We start from the raw sequence: 12,150 nt of genomic DNA on the forward strand, positions 1-12,150 counted from the left end.
AAAGTCGCTAAAACCAACCCGAATATCTTTCCCCGACAAACTCCTACAAATATCAGAGCACATCAGCCAAATAACCCTATCAAAACTCATACGAGAACACAGACCTCCACACCATCCTCCGAAAAACCCCTCTTTATCCTCAACGCCCGAAGAAACTGGGGCTCGGCCTTGAACTGGGCCTTGAAAAATGAGAAATGAAAAAAAGCAGCCGGCAAAGCAATCGACGTATGCACGAACGGAATAATTAGATCAAGACGGGAAAATCTAGGCATCCTCGTTGACGCAGTCCAGCTAGCCTGCGAAGCCTGGCCAGCTCCTTCCACGAAAACCTTCATTGCGATAGCAAATATTTAAATGGAAGGAGGTACCAAGACGCGTAATTTACATGAAGTTACTAGATACGTGCCTATTTATGAAGTTGCGCAGGCGGGTATTACCCAACTTGCTCGTTCGCTGATTGTGCAGGGGTCGCCTGTGGAGCCACCGTTTTAGCCTTGTCGTTCCGAAACTATGGCTATTGCGCCGCTTGTGTCGGCCACTATTAGTGGGCATGTTGAGATTGTGGAGTTGTTGCTGTCGAATGGGGCGGAGGTTAATGGGAGGGGTTATCTGTCTAAGTCTCCGTTGGCGTATGCATCTGAGCCTGGACATAGGTTGCCAAAGGTCAAATCGTTGTTAGAGACAAATCAGTATCAGACTAAGAAGTTGCAGGTTGTTTTGAATAGTCCCCTGGGATGGGGGAAAATCTTGTTCTGGATGAGGTTTTCATCTACAATTGATGTTAAGTTGCACCCTTTGATACTTGTTTTTGATGTGAGGAGTGGGAAATTTTATTCTTGATATGAGTTTGTTTGCTAGCTTTTGTTCGTTAGAAATAATGCATGTTTCTGCTTTGGGAGATAAAGTCTTTCCATAGTAGATCTTTGTTAGATATCCTTAAGAGCTAACGAAAGAAGCACCTGTAATCCACCGCGTAAGTATATCAAACGCGACATCCGGACGATCTTGAGGAAGCTAATAGAGAAGCAAGTTAGCAAATGATTAAGTTCATATGCCACAAGTGAGCACTTACCAGATGTCCTGCCCTATCAACAGTCACCAAAGCAAACCGAGATGCAGTCTTTGAGTGAGTATCAAAGTATACCTGCACTTCCTTAGTCGTGCCAACCACTTCATCGCGACCACCCATATTCGTAGTCCAAGGCTGCAGTGACTTCGCTGAAAACTCAACTTGACCCCTCCAAGACAACGAATTCGCCCATCGGAGAACTCCAGCAGTGTTGCAAGCCAAATCGAGGTTTCCTTGATAAGCCAAGAAATGGACACCACGAGAAAGAAGGAGTAGCACGGCATCAGACGAGTATGACATCATCTCCGGTGTAGCCTGGAACGATTTTTCAATGGCATCGGATGACAATTTATACTCCTTGATCTCATCAGGCGGCGAGAGAGCATCCCACACAGCCGGTGTATTCAGATATTGCTGGATATACTCAGACCTTTTATAGCAAAAGTCATCGATTGCGCAAGTTCCTGTGACTGTGAACTTTTGCGTCAGTTACATCCCAAGAAAAGAACATTGATGTTGGAGGTATTGGCTTACTATCAAAGCGATTGCGTCCTCCTTTCCCACTCTCATTATCATACCAATTTACCACACCATTCATACAAACAGAGCTTGCAGTATTGCAGATATCAGTATCGGGATTGTGGATGCATGTATCAGCTACATTCATACACCGAGGCATATTAGTCGCTAAGATGTCGCAACGAGTGTTGTTGAACACAGGTGTTTCAACGCCAGGGTTGGTAGTGCACAATGTTTCCCAGTATCCGAAGAAGATATCCTTGGGAGACATGAAGCCGTTGCCTACTAGGCATGACTTGAGATTGACCTGGATTTCCCGAGGATAGCGCTCATTCTGAGTTATGATCTCAGCTCCGAGGTAGGGAATGTATTTGCCCTACGTAGCCGGTCAGTCGAGTGCACTAACTAGAGAAGAATGATTTCTCACAGCGTAGGATTCGCCTGAGAGATGAAAATCAGAGAATTGTTTTTCGGGGAATATCTCCGAGATGAATATTTGAAGGAAATGATGCATATCAACAGCCGCAGCTTTTGAATCGCGCGGGACATCGTAGCCCTCGTCAATATACGAGAAACCAACACCAACCGGCTGATCAACAAAGAGCAACGAAGTGTTTCGGTTCCAGGCCCATGGATTGGAAACGGTTCCATTTCCATAGTCATTGATCAAACAGGGTCCAATCTCTTGAAATAGACCGAGCATACTGGAAGCACCGGGTCCACCGGTCATCCATAATGTTAATGGATCATTGGTGGCCTCATTCTGGCTGTCGAAATACCAGAAGAATAGGTGTTTATGCCCAATATCCAACCAGCCTGTATACTGCGCTGAGCCTGTTGCGCAGATTGTATCATTTTGTTGTCGAATTCGTACTGAGTGTGGGGAGTTCGGGCTTTTGAAGCTCGTGAAGTCTGATGTTGATGGCCCGCGGAGAATGGTTTGAGAGGCATAGCTCACGCCTAAAAGGGTACTCCAAATTTTCCACATTGTAGCAATTGAGAAGAATGTTAAGATATGAGAAGGAATCATGCAAGTTATATAAGAGTACTGTAAGCATGATAAGGCTCCACGTTACTTAGCGCTGCAGGGATCGGAGTTCGGCCCTCGGAGTAGTTCCAGATAGCCATAGGCAACAACATCAAGTCACCACTCAAGCGACCAATGGAATTAACTAAGAGGTATATGAGCGATTATTTTATTTCCGACAAAAAGTAGTTTTGAAGTCATTGGAGTCTAGAGCTAGCAGTTTGGTCATATATAGCGCTTAGTGCTTGATTTCGTTCTTGGTCAAGGTTGTCCAGCCGAGTATCAAGCCATCCAATGATATACCCGGAGGATCCAGAGGACCAGGAGACACTTGGGCCTTTTTACCTGGTTTGAAAAGTCCATATTTTCGGCGTTGACGCGCACTAGAAACGCCATTGGGATATTTAGAAAAGTAGCGTTCTTCTTCAGCTCTGGACTCGGGGACTTCGGAATCATTTTTTTTTGGTTGTTTTCTTGAATATTTTCAAGTAGCCAAGGATATTGATAGAAGACTGAAACCTCCATGCCAGCGATGGTGATCCCTCGGGGTGAATTAGCTAGAAATGTCTCCGAATAAACATACGGGGGTGTCTCGGGAACGTCTGGAGCACACTTGATGGTCCGCACAGGAAGAACTGCGTCGGCAAATGCTGTCGAAAGTATAGTCTTCATCATTTCCAGTGTGATCAGCCCATGCATCTTCCCAGGGATTTGCTTCTTCAGTCACAATTGAAGTTCTGGCCTGGGCCGTCCGTTGAGCTACTCCACCGTTTGAATTCAATGGAAGTGTACTCGGTTGAGGTTCCTCGCGGAAACCAAAAAAAAAAGGATTACTGAAGAACCTGCATGAGTCAAAGGAATTTGTCAGCGATACTTGAAACACTCCTCCATATGAAGTTTTACCACTCCATTGCGGAATCTGATGTACCGGGGTTGGTTCAGGGAAGAGCGACAACGATCGATGTCAGGGGATCCAATCCCGTAGATAGATCTTGCCCTCCAAATCCACCAAGGCTGAAGTTTTTACAATTGCGCTTCCCCTCGAAGGCTCGACATTAGCTTTCTGTTCAATTGATGGAAGTGTTCGATTATGGGACATAGAATAGAACCCGATAGCCCCAACGAAGAAAGCATGGACACTACACACAGACTGAGGTACTCGTTTGGCATCGAGATTATCACAGGGGCTGAAGATGCTAAAACAGTATCGCGAAGCATGGACACTGGCCTTTGTCACCCCCTACACTGAAGAGTTTGACTCCCTAGAGCTTTCGCCACAAGGGAACTTATTCAAATTGAGACTGAAAAGCCTTGTGCCATGTACCCATGCAGCTTACTTAATGAGCACCGACTTGGAATTGCAGTCTCAAAAGTTTGATCTCGTTGAGGATATTGTGTTCTCCCTTAACGAGCCGAAATTTGCTATCATGAGTGACAGAAAGAGGACTGAGTAGATATTGAATATACAGATACCTTAAGAGACCACATTTTCTACCCAGGAAAGAATCCACCGCTTCCGGTTTTCACCAGACAGTTCATTTGCCCCTCTGATCTTCTCACAATCAATTAAAATCTGGGATCTGGGACCTGGAAGAGAGAAAAACCTGTCATGTCGCAATTAGTTCTCTCAAATGAGCAAATCAAGCCAGACATAGGCTTCTCGCAAAAGGCAGGCTGATTCGGTTACCCTTTGCGTGCAAAAAGAAAATCCCTACGAATCGGAATCATTCTTATTACAGATTTAGCAGCTCAATCCAGCTCCTTATCAGCAAGTGACTGAAGATGTCAAACTATGTGACGACCGCCACTTTGCGCATGCGCTAGTCTATTCTGTGGACGGTGAATACGTTGCTGTGCAAATCCTCCAACTCGGGCATGAGTATCACGCGGACGGGTCAATTTACTGTAATGCTGTTCTGGTTTTGTATGGAAGAGCAACAAGATCGATGAGAAGTGTGATATGCAGGACAGGATATTCATATCCTAATGGACCAATGGCGGCTTTGGCCAGACATGATTGATACACCACCAAGAATGCGCTCTGAGTACAACTGCATCGTTGTCGTGAATGCTCGGACTGAAGAAAGGGGTTGATACACTTGAAACTTGGCTTCTCAGTAGCTCAGACCTTTCAATACGCCTTTCTTTTTTAGGCGATGGTCGGTGCCTCAATCTCGAGCGAGGCCGATTGCTCATTCCAGTCTCTGACTGCTCCCCCATCAACTTTGTGGGCTGGTGAAAAGTGGATCTTCTAGAGAGGACTTAAGCTAATCTGTCTTCTTTCTGTCTTTCCGTATTGCCGTATAGCAGTACAAAAGGGGGCTATCTGGATCTACCCCGAACACGGAAGTCAGTCTATTGTGGTACTCGAGATCGATCCCCTCTAGCCATCGAAGTGTTGCCCGAAAGAAGTGAAGCTCACTATGACGAGAAGGAAAGGGTGATGTTCCTGAGTAAGTATTTAGAGACAGTTTACATTCGAGTCTGTTCTTTAGAAGAAGAGCCCGGCTTTGATTCGTCGGCTCTCGTGCTTGTCTTAATGAAAGGCGCCCACAGGGCATAGGGGCGATGCCAAGAGCAAAACAATAATACAGACATAGGCAGTAGATGATTGATGCGTAGAAGCAATTAATTAGCAATGCCAATGCGCTCCTATAAGTTGTTGACTCATTCTCGGAGCAGCGCAACATCCAAAGATCGGCCCGACAGGACCCGAGCACATGACATCATCCAGGAACTGAGCTACTTGGACCTCACCTCAACCTCCATTCCACCTACATACCCCAATTACAACCCCAAACCGCCAATATGTTCCGCTTCGTACGTGAATCACCAAAGCTAATACCCTTGAGCCCGCAAGCTCGTCAAAATAAAGCGAACAAAACTAACAGACCCCAGAGCAAAACCCTCGACCCAATCACCCTCTTCCACTCGCCCAAGCTGGCAGCTTCAACACGCACCCTCAACATCCTTAAACAGGCCTCCGCAGCCGCCGGTGAAACCGCCACAGAAGACCAAGCAAGCGACCACTCCAGCCATGCCAAGCAGCAGCGCGGCGAGTTCGAGCTCGAGATTACCACTTCGCCCCCGACAACCGACCAGCTGCGCAGTATCCTGGATTACATCTCCCCTGTCAGCGGTGTTGGTGGTCAGGGTGAGAAAGCTACGTATGGTGTTGCCGAGTTGGTGAAGGGGGCTCGGGATGCGGAAGATGCGCTTAAGAAGTTTAAGGAGGACAATGAGGCTTTTGCTCGGCCTGTGGTATGTTTCCTTCCCTTTTCTATATCTGCTGGGAATAATGGGTGAATGGATTGCTAATTTGGTTTTGGCTTAGACTGTTGACTGGGTCAATGGCCGTGCTGTCATTGGCGATGGCGAATCTGACATTCTGCGTATGGTTCGCCAGCTTCCTGCAAACTAAGGGATCGCCGCAATTGTCGTGGAGGGGTCTACAGGCTACGCTACGAGCTACTCAACACATACACAAGATCAATGTCATAACTCCATATCCATACAATCAATCACCAGCCAACAGACCAAATTGCCGGCCTAAGAATGTATCATACAAGAATCGAATTGAACCTCTGACCTGGACCATGACACTAAAGGAGAAAGAGAGAAAGAGAAAGACGTATCACGTTGGAAGTAATGTAACAGCAGCATGCAAGATAGAAGATAGAAATGCGCCATTAAACTCAATACTGGGATATGGGGCGGGCATAAGGAAACCAAGATCCAGCTCGGAGTCACGCACCAGCGGAACGTAGAAGAGAAAGAGACCGAGTACTGGTCAAAGCTAGAACATCGTCCCGAATGTGCCATCCGTGGCGATCGGTTTGCGGGGGGAACTGCGGCCTCCACTGTCGACTGCTGGTTTGCGGTGACTAGAGTATGTTAGCGGATGTCTCCAATTGAACCGTGGAAAGAATAGACCATACCGGAATGTAAACCCAACAAACAATCCCTTACCCATTTTGTCCTCGCGATCGGCCATATCTTCCAAGGCGCGCTGCTTATCATGAACCTCCTTATACTTGGCCATATCAGCCTCGCTGCTGAAGTCATCAAAGTACCCAGCGTCGGTCTCAGAGTCCAACTCGGGGACGAAAGGCGCGCGCTGTTCACGCAAGTTTTCAAAGTCCACCTCGGTGAAGTAATCGTGTGCGTGGATCTCCTTGATATTCTTGAAACGCGTATCCTTGCCTGCAACCAACTTCGTGATCAGGTCCCATGTGCGTCGTGAGAGGAAGTAGTTCGGGTCTTCGTAGACAGGCTTGCGCAGCACCTTCTGCCAGCGTTTCAGATTCTGCCAGGTCTCCTCAACTGTTGCACCTGCGAAGGGTGGGTATCCAGCCAATGCCTCGAAAAGCATACAGCCTAGACTCCAGTAATCAACAGTGAAATCGTATTGGTCACCCTTAAGAACCTCAGGGGCCATGTAATCAGGCGAACCGACAATAGACTTGGCATAGTTGACCTCACGCTGGCGCAGGGACTGGTATCCTTGCCGACGCTCAGCCATTGTACGTTGCTCCATAGGGCGACCGAAAGGAACAGGTGTGTTGCCAACCTCCTCAAGCTTAACGCGCATCGACTCAATCTTGCCCGGGCTCAGCATACCAGCCGCCAAACCGAAATCAGTCAGCTTGACATGTCCGGTTGAATCAATGAGGAAGTTCTCCGGCTTCAAGTCTCGATGAATATAACCCAGCACATGCAGCGCATCAATACAACTGAACATCTCGGCAATATAGAAACGAGCATGTCGGTTATGCAACACACCAGTATTATTCAGCAAAGTGCGGAAATCCCCACCGGGGACATACTCCATGGCCAAATAGATCTGGGTATCATCCTGGAAGGCATAGAGCAACTTGACAAGCCATTCGCTCTTGGCAGCTGTGAGAATATCACGCTCGGTGAGAATGTGACGGATCTCATCCAGCTTGAATAGCAGCTTCTTGCTCATAACCTTCAATGCGCATACCTCGCGCGTATCCTTCTTCTGTGCCAGATACACTTGTCCATAACCACCCTGGCCAACCTGAGTCAGAATCTGGAAATCACCCTGGCGAAGGCGAGTGCGACGCTTGCGGAGGTGGGCGCGTTCGCGACCAAGATATTTTAGGAGGGCGGGCTCGTGCTCTTCGTCAGGGGTTACAGGGGGATCGGGGTATGCGGCTTTAAATTGGGTGTGGCGGGTTTGGCGGTTGTGAACGTAGCTTAGGAGATCGAAGTAGTGGTCCAGGAAATCTGCTACCTGTTAGCTGTAGTTATAGGGGCTGGTATTGAGTTGGCTTACAGAGTTGAGTCACATTGACTAGACGCTTGACGCGGGGTTGGGCCAATTTCTCAATTTCCTCTGGTGTCAGCCCGCGCATCTGCACTTGGCGTCTTGTTGTCTCGGCATCGCTTTGTTGATATGGTGCTTGGCGCGACAAGGCTGCTGCTGCTGGGGCGGTGCCCAAGTCCTTGGTTAGGCGCGTTGGGTTCGGGGGTGTGTTCTCCTTGTTTGCTCTGCGCGTCGGGCTGGAGGGGGCTTGGTGGATGACGCTCTCATTGAAGTCCTCCCCCTTTCCAGAGAACATGGGATGATTGTAGTGGTTGTAGGTTGACTTGGAGGGGGACGTAGGGGTCAATTTCATGGCCTTATCGAAGACATTGGGCAGGTCGAGTGCGCCAGGAGGCAATCGGGTCTTGCTGGGACTGCCCTGGGGAGTCTGTGGCGGACTGGTGAAGCCATGCTCAGCGGGGGTCGAGGGACGATCGAATGTTTCATGACGAGTGTGCAACAATGGGGGCGGATTCGGGAGACGAAGCCCTTCCTCTGAACCGATGGCCATGATGGTTGTTGAAGAGGGGTTTGGTTGGGCCGATAAGCGTTTGGCACTAAGGAAACAATGAGAGAGCAAGAGACAAAATGTCTTTGTTCTGGGAAAAAAGGCGTTTATTATTTTTAGTCGATCACTCCACCCACGATCGATATCATCTTGATTCCTCACTTTCTGCAATCCACCCTTGTTCGCCCTGTCCGATCCCCCTTCCCTGAAGCCTGAATGTTGCCCTAGCAACCTCCCCCACGTCATACAGGCTGTGCTCTCCCGCCTGGTTTTATAGTGTCAGTCGAACCCTCCAGGGAGGCTGAGTTTATTGAGGCGAGCTGAGCCTGGTCCACTTCCAATCGCTATTCTCGCCCTATTCTTCTCAGATCGGCCCCGGGAGGCCCTAACACCGGTTAATTTGATATCCGTGCCCCTCCTTATGGGGCTTGGATTGAACCTTGAGTGGTGGACATGTTCGGCTAGAATGATGCTTTAAAATAGACTAGTGAATGTCGCACATTACACACATGCATCGGAGATTATTTCAATAATTGTCTCCTGTCCACTCATACTTGCAGGAGTAGGGGGTAAGCATAGTACCGTATTGGGACTAGTGGCAAAACAAAAGCTGAGAGAACCATGGATTGAGGCACGGAGAACCCGATAATTGTTAATTGTTTCCAAGTTTTGCATTTTGACTATGGCTATGGCCTATAAACGGGGTATTTTCAGGCCGCTCCCTGCTTCCGTTGTCCAGTCTGTTTTCGTTAGCGTCTCTCCCAGCTGAAACCCAGGTGTACCCACATAGAATGCCAATCCATAGTCTTCCGTCGTGAATGTGATTGTGGCTCCCTTGGGGAAATAAAACACATCCCCCGGAACAGCTGTAACTTTCTGTCCTGTCTCATCGGAGATCTCGAACTTCCCCTCAACGATAATCTTCATCTCGTCGTAGGTGTATGTGTAGACCAGAGGAGTGCCCTTCTCCAGACGGTAGAAACCACATGACATGGGCTTGTCTGGGTTCTCTTTCTCGCTGCGGGAAGTTAGTGACAAGATCATAATCAAAACTCAGATTGATCTAGTACCTAGATTGCACGTCACCCAGGAAGGCGTTCTCATTGGCGATGAGTGGAGGCTTAAAGGTGGATTGCGCCTTAGCGTGGTAGGTGAAGGGAACTGCCATGATTGGAGGTTTCGATCGATTGTTCTAGGCCAATGGTACTGGAGTTTGAAGTAGTGTAAACAATATTTTAGGCTGTGTTCAAGCAGATGGATGCCTTTATACGGGTTTCACGGCCAGTCTACGGAGTTCCATTACCTCAAATGAGGGGATGTACTTCCAAGAAGCAGCCCTCGAACTCGGATCTGATGTACAGACTAGGCAAGCCAGGAGAGGTCGGATCCTGAGCCACCAGGATGAGGGGCATCAAGATATAGTGAGGGGAACCCTGAAGCTTCTGATAAAGGCTGTAGACTATGGAGAAGCTCCTATCTACGTTGTTAGCGAAGGCAAACCATCCATATTCACTACACGGGTTCATTCAATACACATCTCCTCAATAACTACTCACATACCCACACTCTACCTACAATTGTTGATGCGAGCACAAAAGTATATTGTGCGGTGGAGAGGATATTTTTACTCAATGCGGTTAGTGCTTCCCCGTCATATCACGGATCCGCGACCTCATCTTACAATCAACTCAAACAGTTGAATAGATATTTTGATAAGGGCTACGTGGTCTTAATAGACCTAAGACATGTGAGGCATTGCTAAAGAAATCTGAGAAATCATACTAGCAATGCTACTGCAGAGATATATATCCCGAGCAGAACCCATACCGCAACCTTTCTCGACGGGATTTTGACGGCATTTATGAAATTACATACTGATCGACAAAAGTATATGATTTGGAAGACGGTCAGCAATTGCCAACATATCAATGCGCTTAGCCTTGCCAATCGCCTTTTCCCCATCGACATCTTGAACAGCTGGATCGGTTCCTCTCGCAACAAGAGCATTGACCATATCTAATTGACCCAGTCCAACTGCTTCATGAAGAGGGGTCCCAGTCCTAAAAGCCTTTTGTAGCTCGTAAGACGTCGCATGATTCGCGAACATCAGCTCGTTGATAGGCGAGTATTTATCGAGAATTAAGGCTAAGACGTTAAAGCGATCAGCAGCATCTCTTCGTACAGCGTAATGCAGCAGCTTTCCGGAATAGATAGACCCTCTGTGCTTGGAAACATTTTGATGATATTAAATGAAGCTTTCTGAACCGCATCCGAAAGAGGAGTCATGTCAGGAGTGCAACGGGCATTGGGATCTACGCCACGGCTGAGGGGCCATTCGCAGCGTTCTTTGCTTTGAAAGCAGTGACTGCGAATGCTTAGAAAAGATTTTACAGGCAATGGCACAGCAGCTTACGTGAAAATGAAGGATTTCTCTAGAAAATCGATTCATTGAGATTTTACCCATGAGCGATGAACATCCGAGAGTCTGATAATCAAGTTCACGAAGCGCGCGTACAACATGACAATTTCTGATGGGAACGTCACAGCTCAGAAGATAGGCGAAAACGTCTGCATGATTGTTCCGCTGAGCCAGCGTCAGGGCATATATCAATCTATCCGCAGATACTTTGACTCATTTTAATAGTTTTTGGATTTGAGGGAGTTCTCCGGGTTCGCTCGCTGCTCTGAGCTGTTCACCTCCACAGCAGGTAGAAGTGGGATGTAGCTAGGATCGAAAATAAGGGGCGGAGCAGTGCCAACAACTACAATTGAAGTATCTATATTCTGCATTGCGCACTGTGTGTTATTACTGTAAAGAATGGACCCGGTGAAATGTCTCAACGCTGGCTGCGGTCTGCGGAAGCTCGCGCAAATTGTAACTGCATAGTCCGTGCCACTCACTGAATAGGTTACAGCCACTTCATGCAGCCACCCGTGTATATATCCTTATAGAAGCAGTCGGAAGCCCAAATCTACTTGTTAATGTGACTGTGCTCGCTCCCCTGCTTCCTACCTAGATTATCAATAAATACAATAATCATCAGCTTGCACATCTTATTTTGCGGAAAAGGTATCCGGAGAATGACTGGAACTAGCAGCACGGGCCTAAATATTAGTCTAAATGCGCAACCAAGGCGCTGGTCGCTTCGAGCTGGGAACGAAGCAGAGTACAACAGTAGTAAGAGAGCACAAATCTCAATCAAATTGAGCTTAGACAAATATTTCGTTTTCCTAATTTAATTGAAACATTTCAGCGGGTTTTGCCTATCGCGCACCTGGTGACTTTTGCGAGAGATTGCCGAATAAATCGACAGGGTCGTGATTCGTGAGGAAATAGTCCAATACTGGACAGGAAGAGAACGGGAGAGGACAGTCTAAAAACCATTATGCTTTTTAAGTTTGCAATTCTGAAGCACGGAAGGCATGCAACCGGCCCTTTGGAGAGCCTACGTTTGAGAAAGTGCCATCCTTCTCGGAGGAACAAGCAAAGTACAGTAATGAGTTTGCATGTTTATCTATCGCCTTTCGAGGGCATCACAGTAATACCGAAAAACGGAGACCCTTTTCTCGGCCCCCAATGTAAGCAATGCTAAGCATCGCATGCTGATGATACATCACCGCTTTTCGACCCCAAGATGTCTCAGGTATAAATGGTACTTAAGTGGCTGAGGGGATCGGAAAAGCCACCAGTGGGA

At 47.7% G+C, this 12,150-nt stretch overlaps 4 protein-coding genes across 4 annotated transcripts; 1 reads left to right on the top strand and 3 right to left on the bottom strand.

Annotated features, from left to right (window-relative positions):
* Nucleotides 1-936: 936 nt before the first annotated feature.
* cp8 (putative carboxypeptidase Y) lies at nucleotides 937-2,576 on the bottom strand (the record flags this gene model as incomplete). The annotated part of the gene is made up of 4 exons (XM_058462891.1): nucleotides 937-1,014; nucleotides 1,073-1,539; nucleotides 1,604-1,964; nucleotides 2,016-2,576. 4 exons carry the CDS (start codon nucleotides 2,574-2,576, stop codon nucleotides 937-939), a joined length of 1,467 nt encoding a protein of 488 aa, XP_058319369.1.
* A 2,847-nt stretch (nucleotides 2,577-5,423) lies between these two features.
* N7508_004826 (uncharacterized protein) lies at nucleotides 5,424-6,036 on the top strand (the record flags this gene model as incomplete). Its single annotated transcript, XM_058462892.1, has 3 exons — nucleotides 5,424-5,435; nucleotides 5,514-5,876; nucleotides 5,950-6,036. The coding sequence occupies 3 exons, from the start codon at nucleotides 5,424-5,426 to the stop codon at nucleotides 6,034-6,036; spliced, it is 462 nt and encodes a 153-aa protein (XP_058319370.1).
* Nucleotides 6,037-6,411: 375 nt separating this feature from the next.
* N7508_004827 (putative serine/threonine protein kinase) lies at nucleotides 6,412-8,458 on the bottom strand (the record flags this gene model as incomplete). Its single annotated transcript, XM_058462893.1, has 3 exons — nucleotides 6,412-6,499; nucleotides 6,554-7,868; nucleotides 7,918-8,458. 3 exons carry the CDS (start codon nucleotides 8,456-8,458, stop codon nucleotides 6,412-6,414), a joined length of 1,944 nt encoding a protein of 647 aa, XP_058319371.1.
* A 707-nt stretch (nucleotides 8,459-9,165) lies between these two features.
* On the bottom strand, nucleotides 9,166-9,623 carry N7508_004828 (cupin domain-containing protein; the record flags this gene model as incomplete). Its single annotated transcript, XM_058462894.1, has 3 exons — nucleotides 9,166-9,195; nucleotides 9,242-9,473; nucleotides 9,526-9,623. 3 exons carry the CDS (start codon nucleotides 9,621-9,623, stop codon nucleotides 9,166-9,168), a joined length of 360 nt encoding a protein of 119 aa, XP_058319372.1.
* Nucleotides 9,624-12,150: the final 2,527 nt, after the last annotated feature.

Source organism: Penicillium antarcticum (genome assembly GCF_028974205.1).
Source record: "Penicillium antarcticum strain IBT 31339 chromosome Unknown utg000005l_segment0_segment0, whole genome shotgun sequence".
NCBI lineage: Eukaryota > Fungi > Ascomycota > Eurotiomycetes > Eurotiales > Aspergillaceae > Penicillium > Penicillium antarcticum.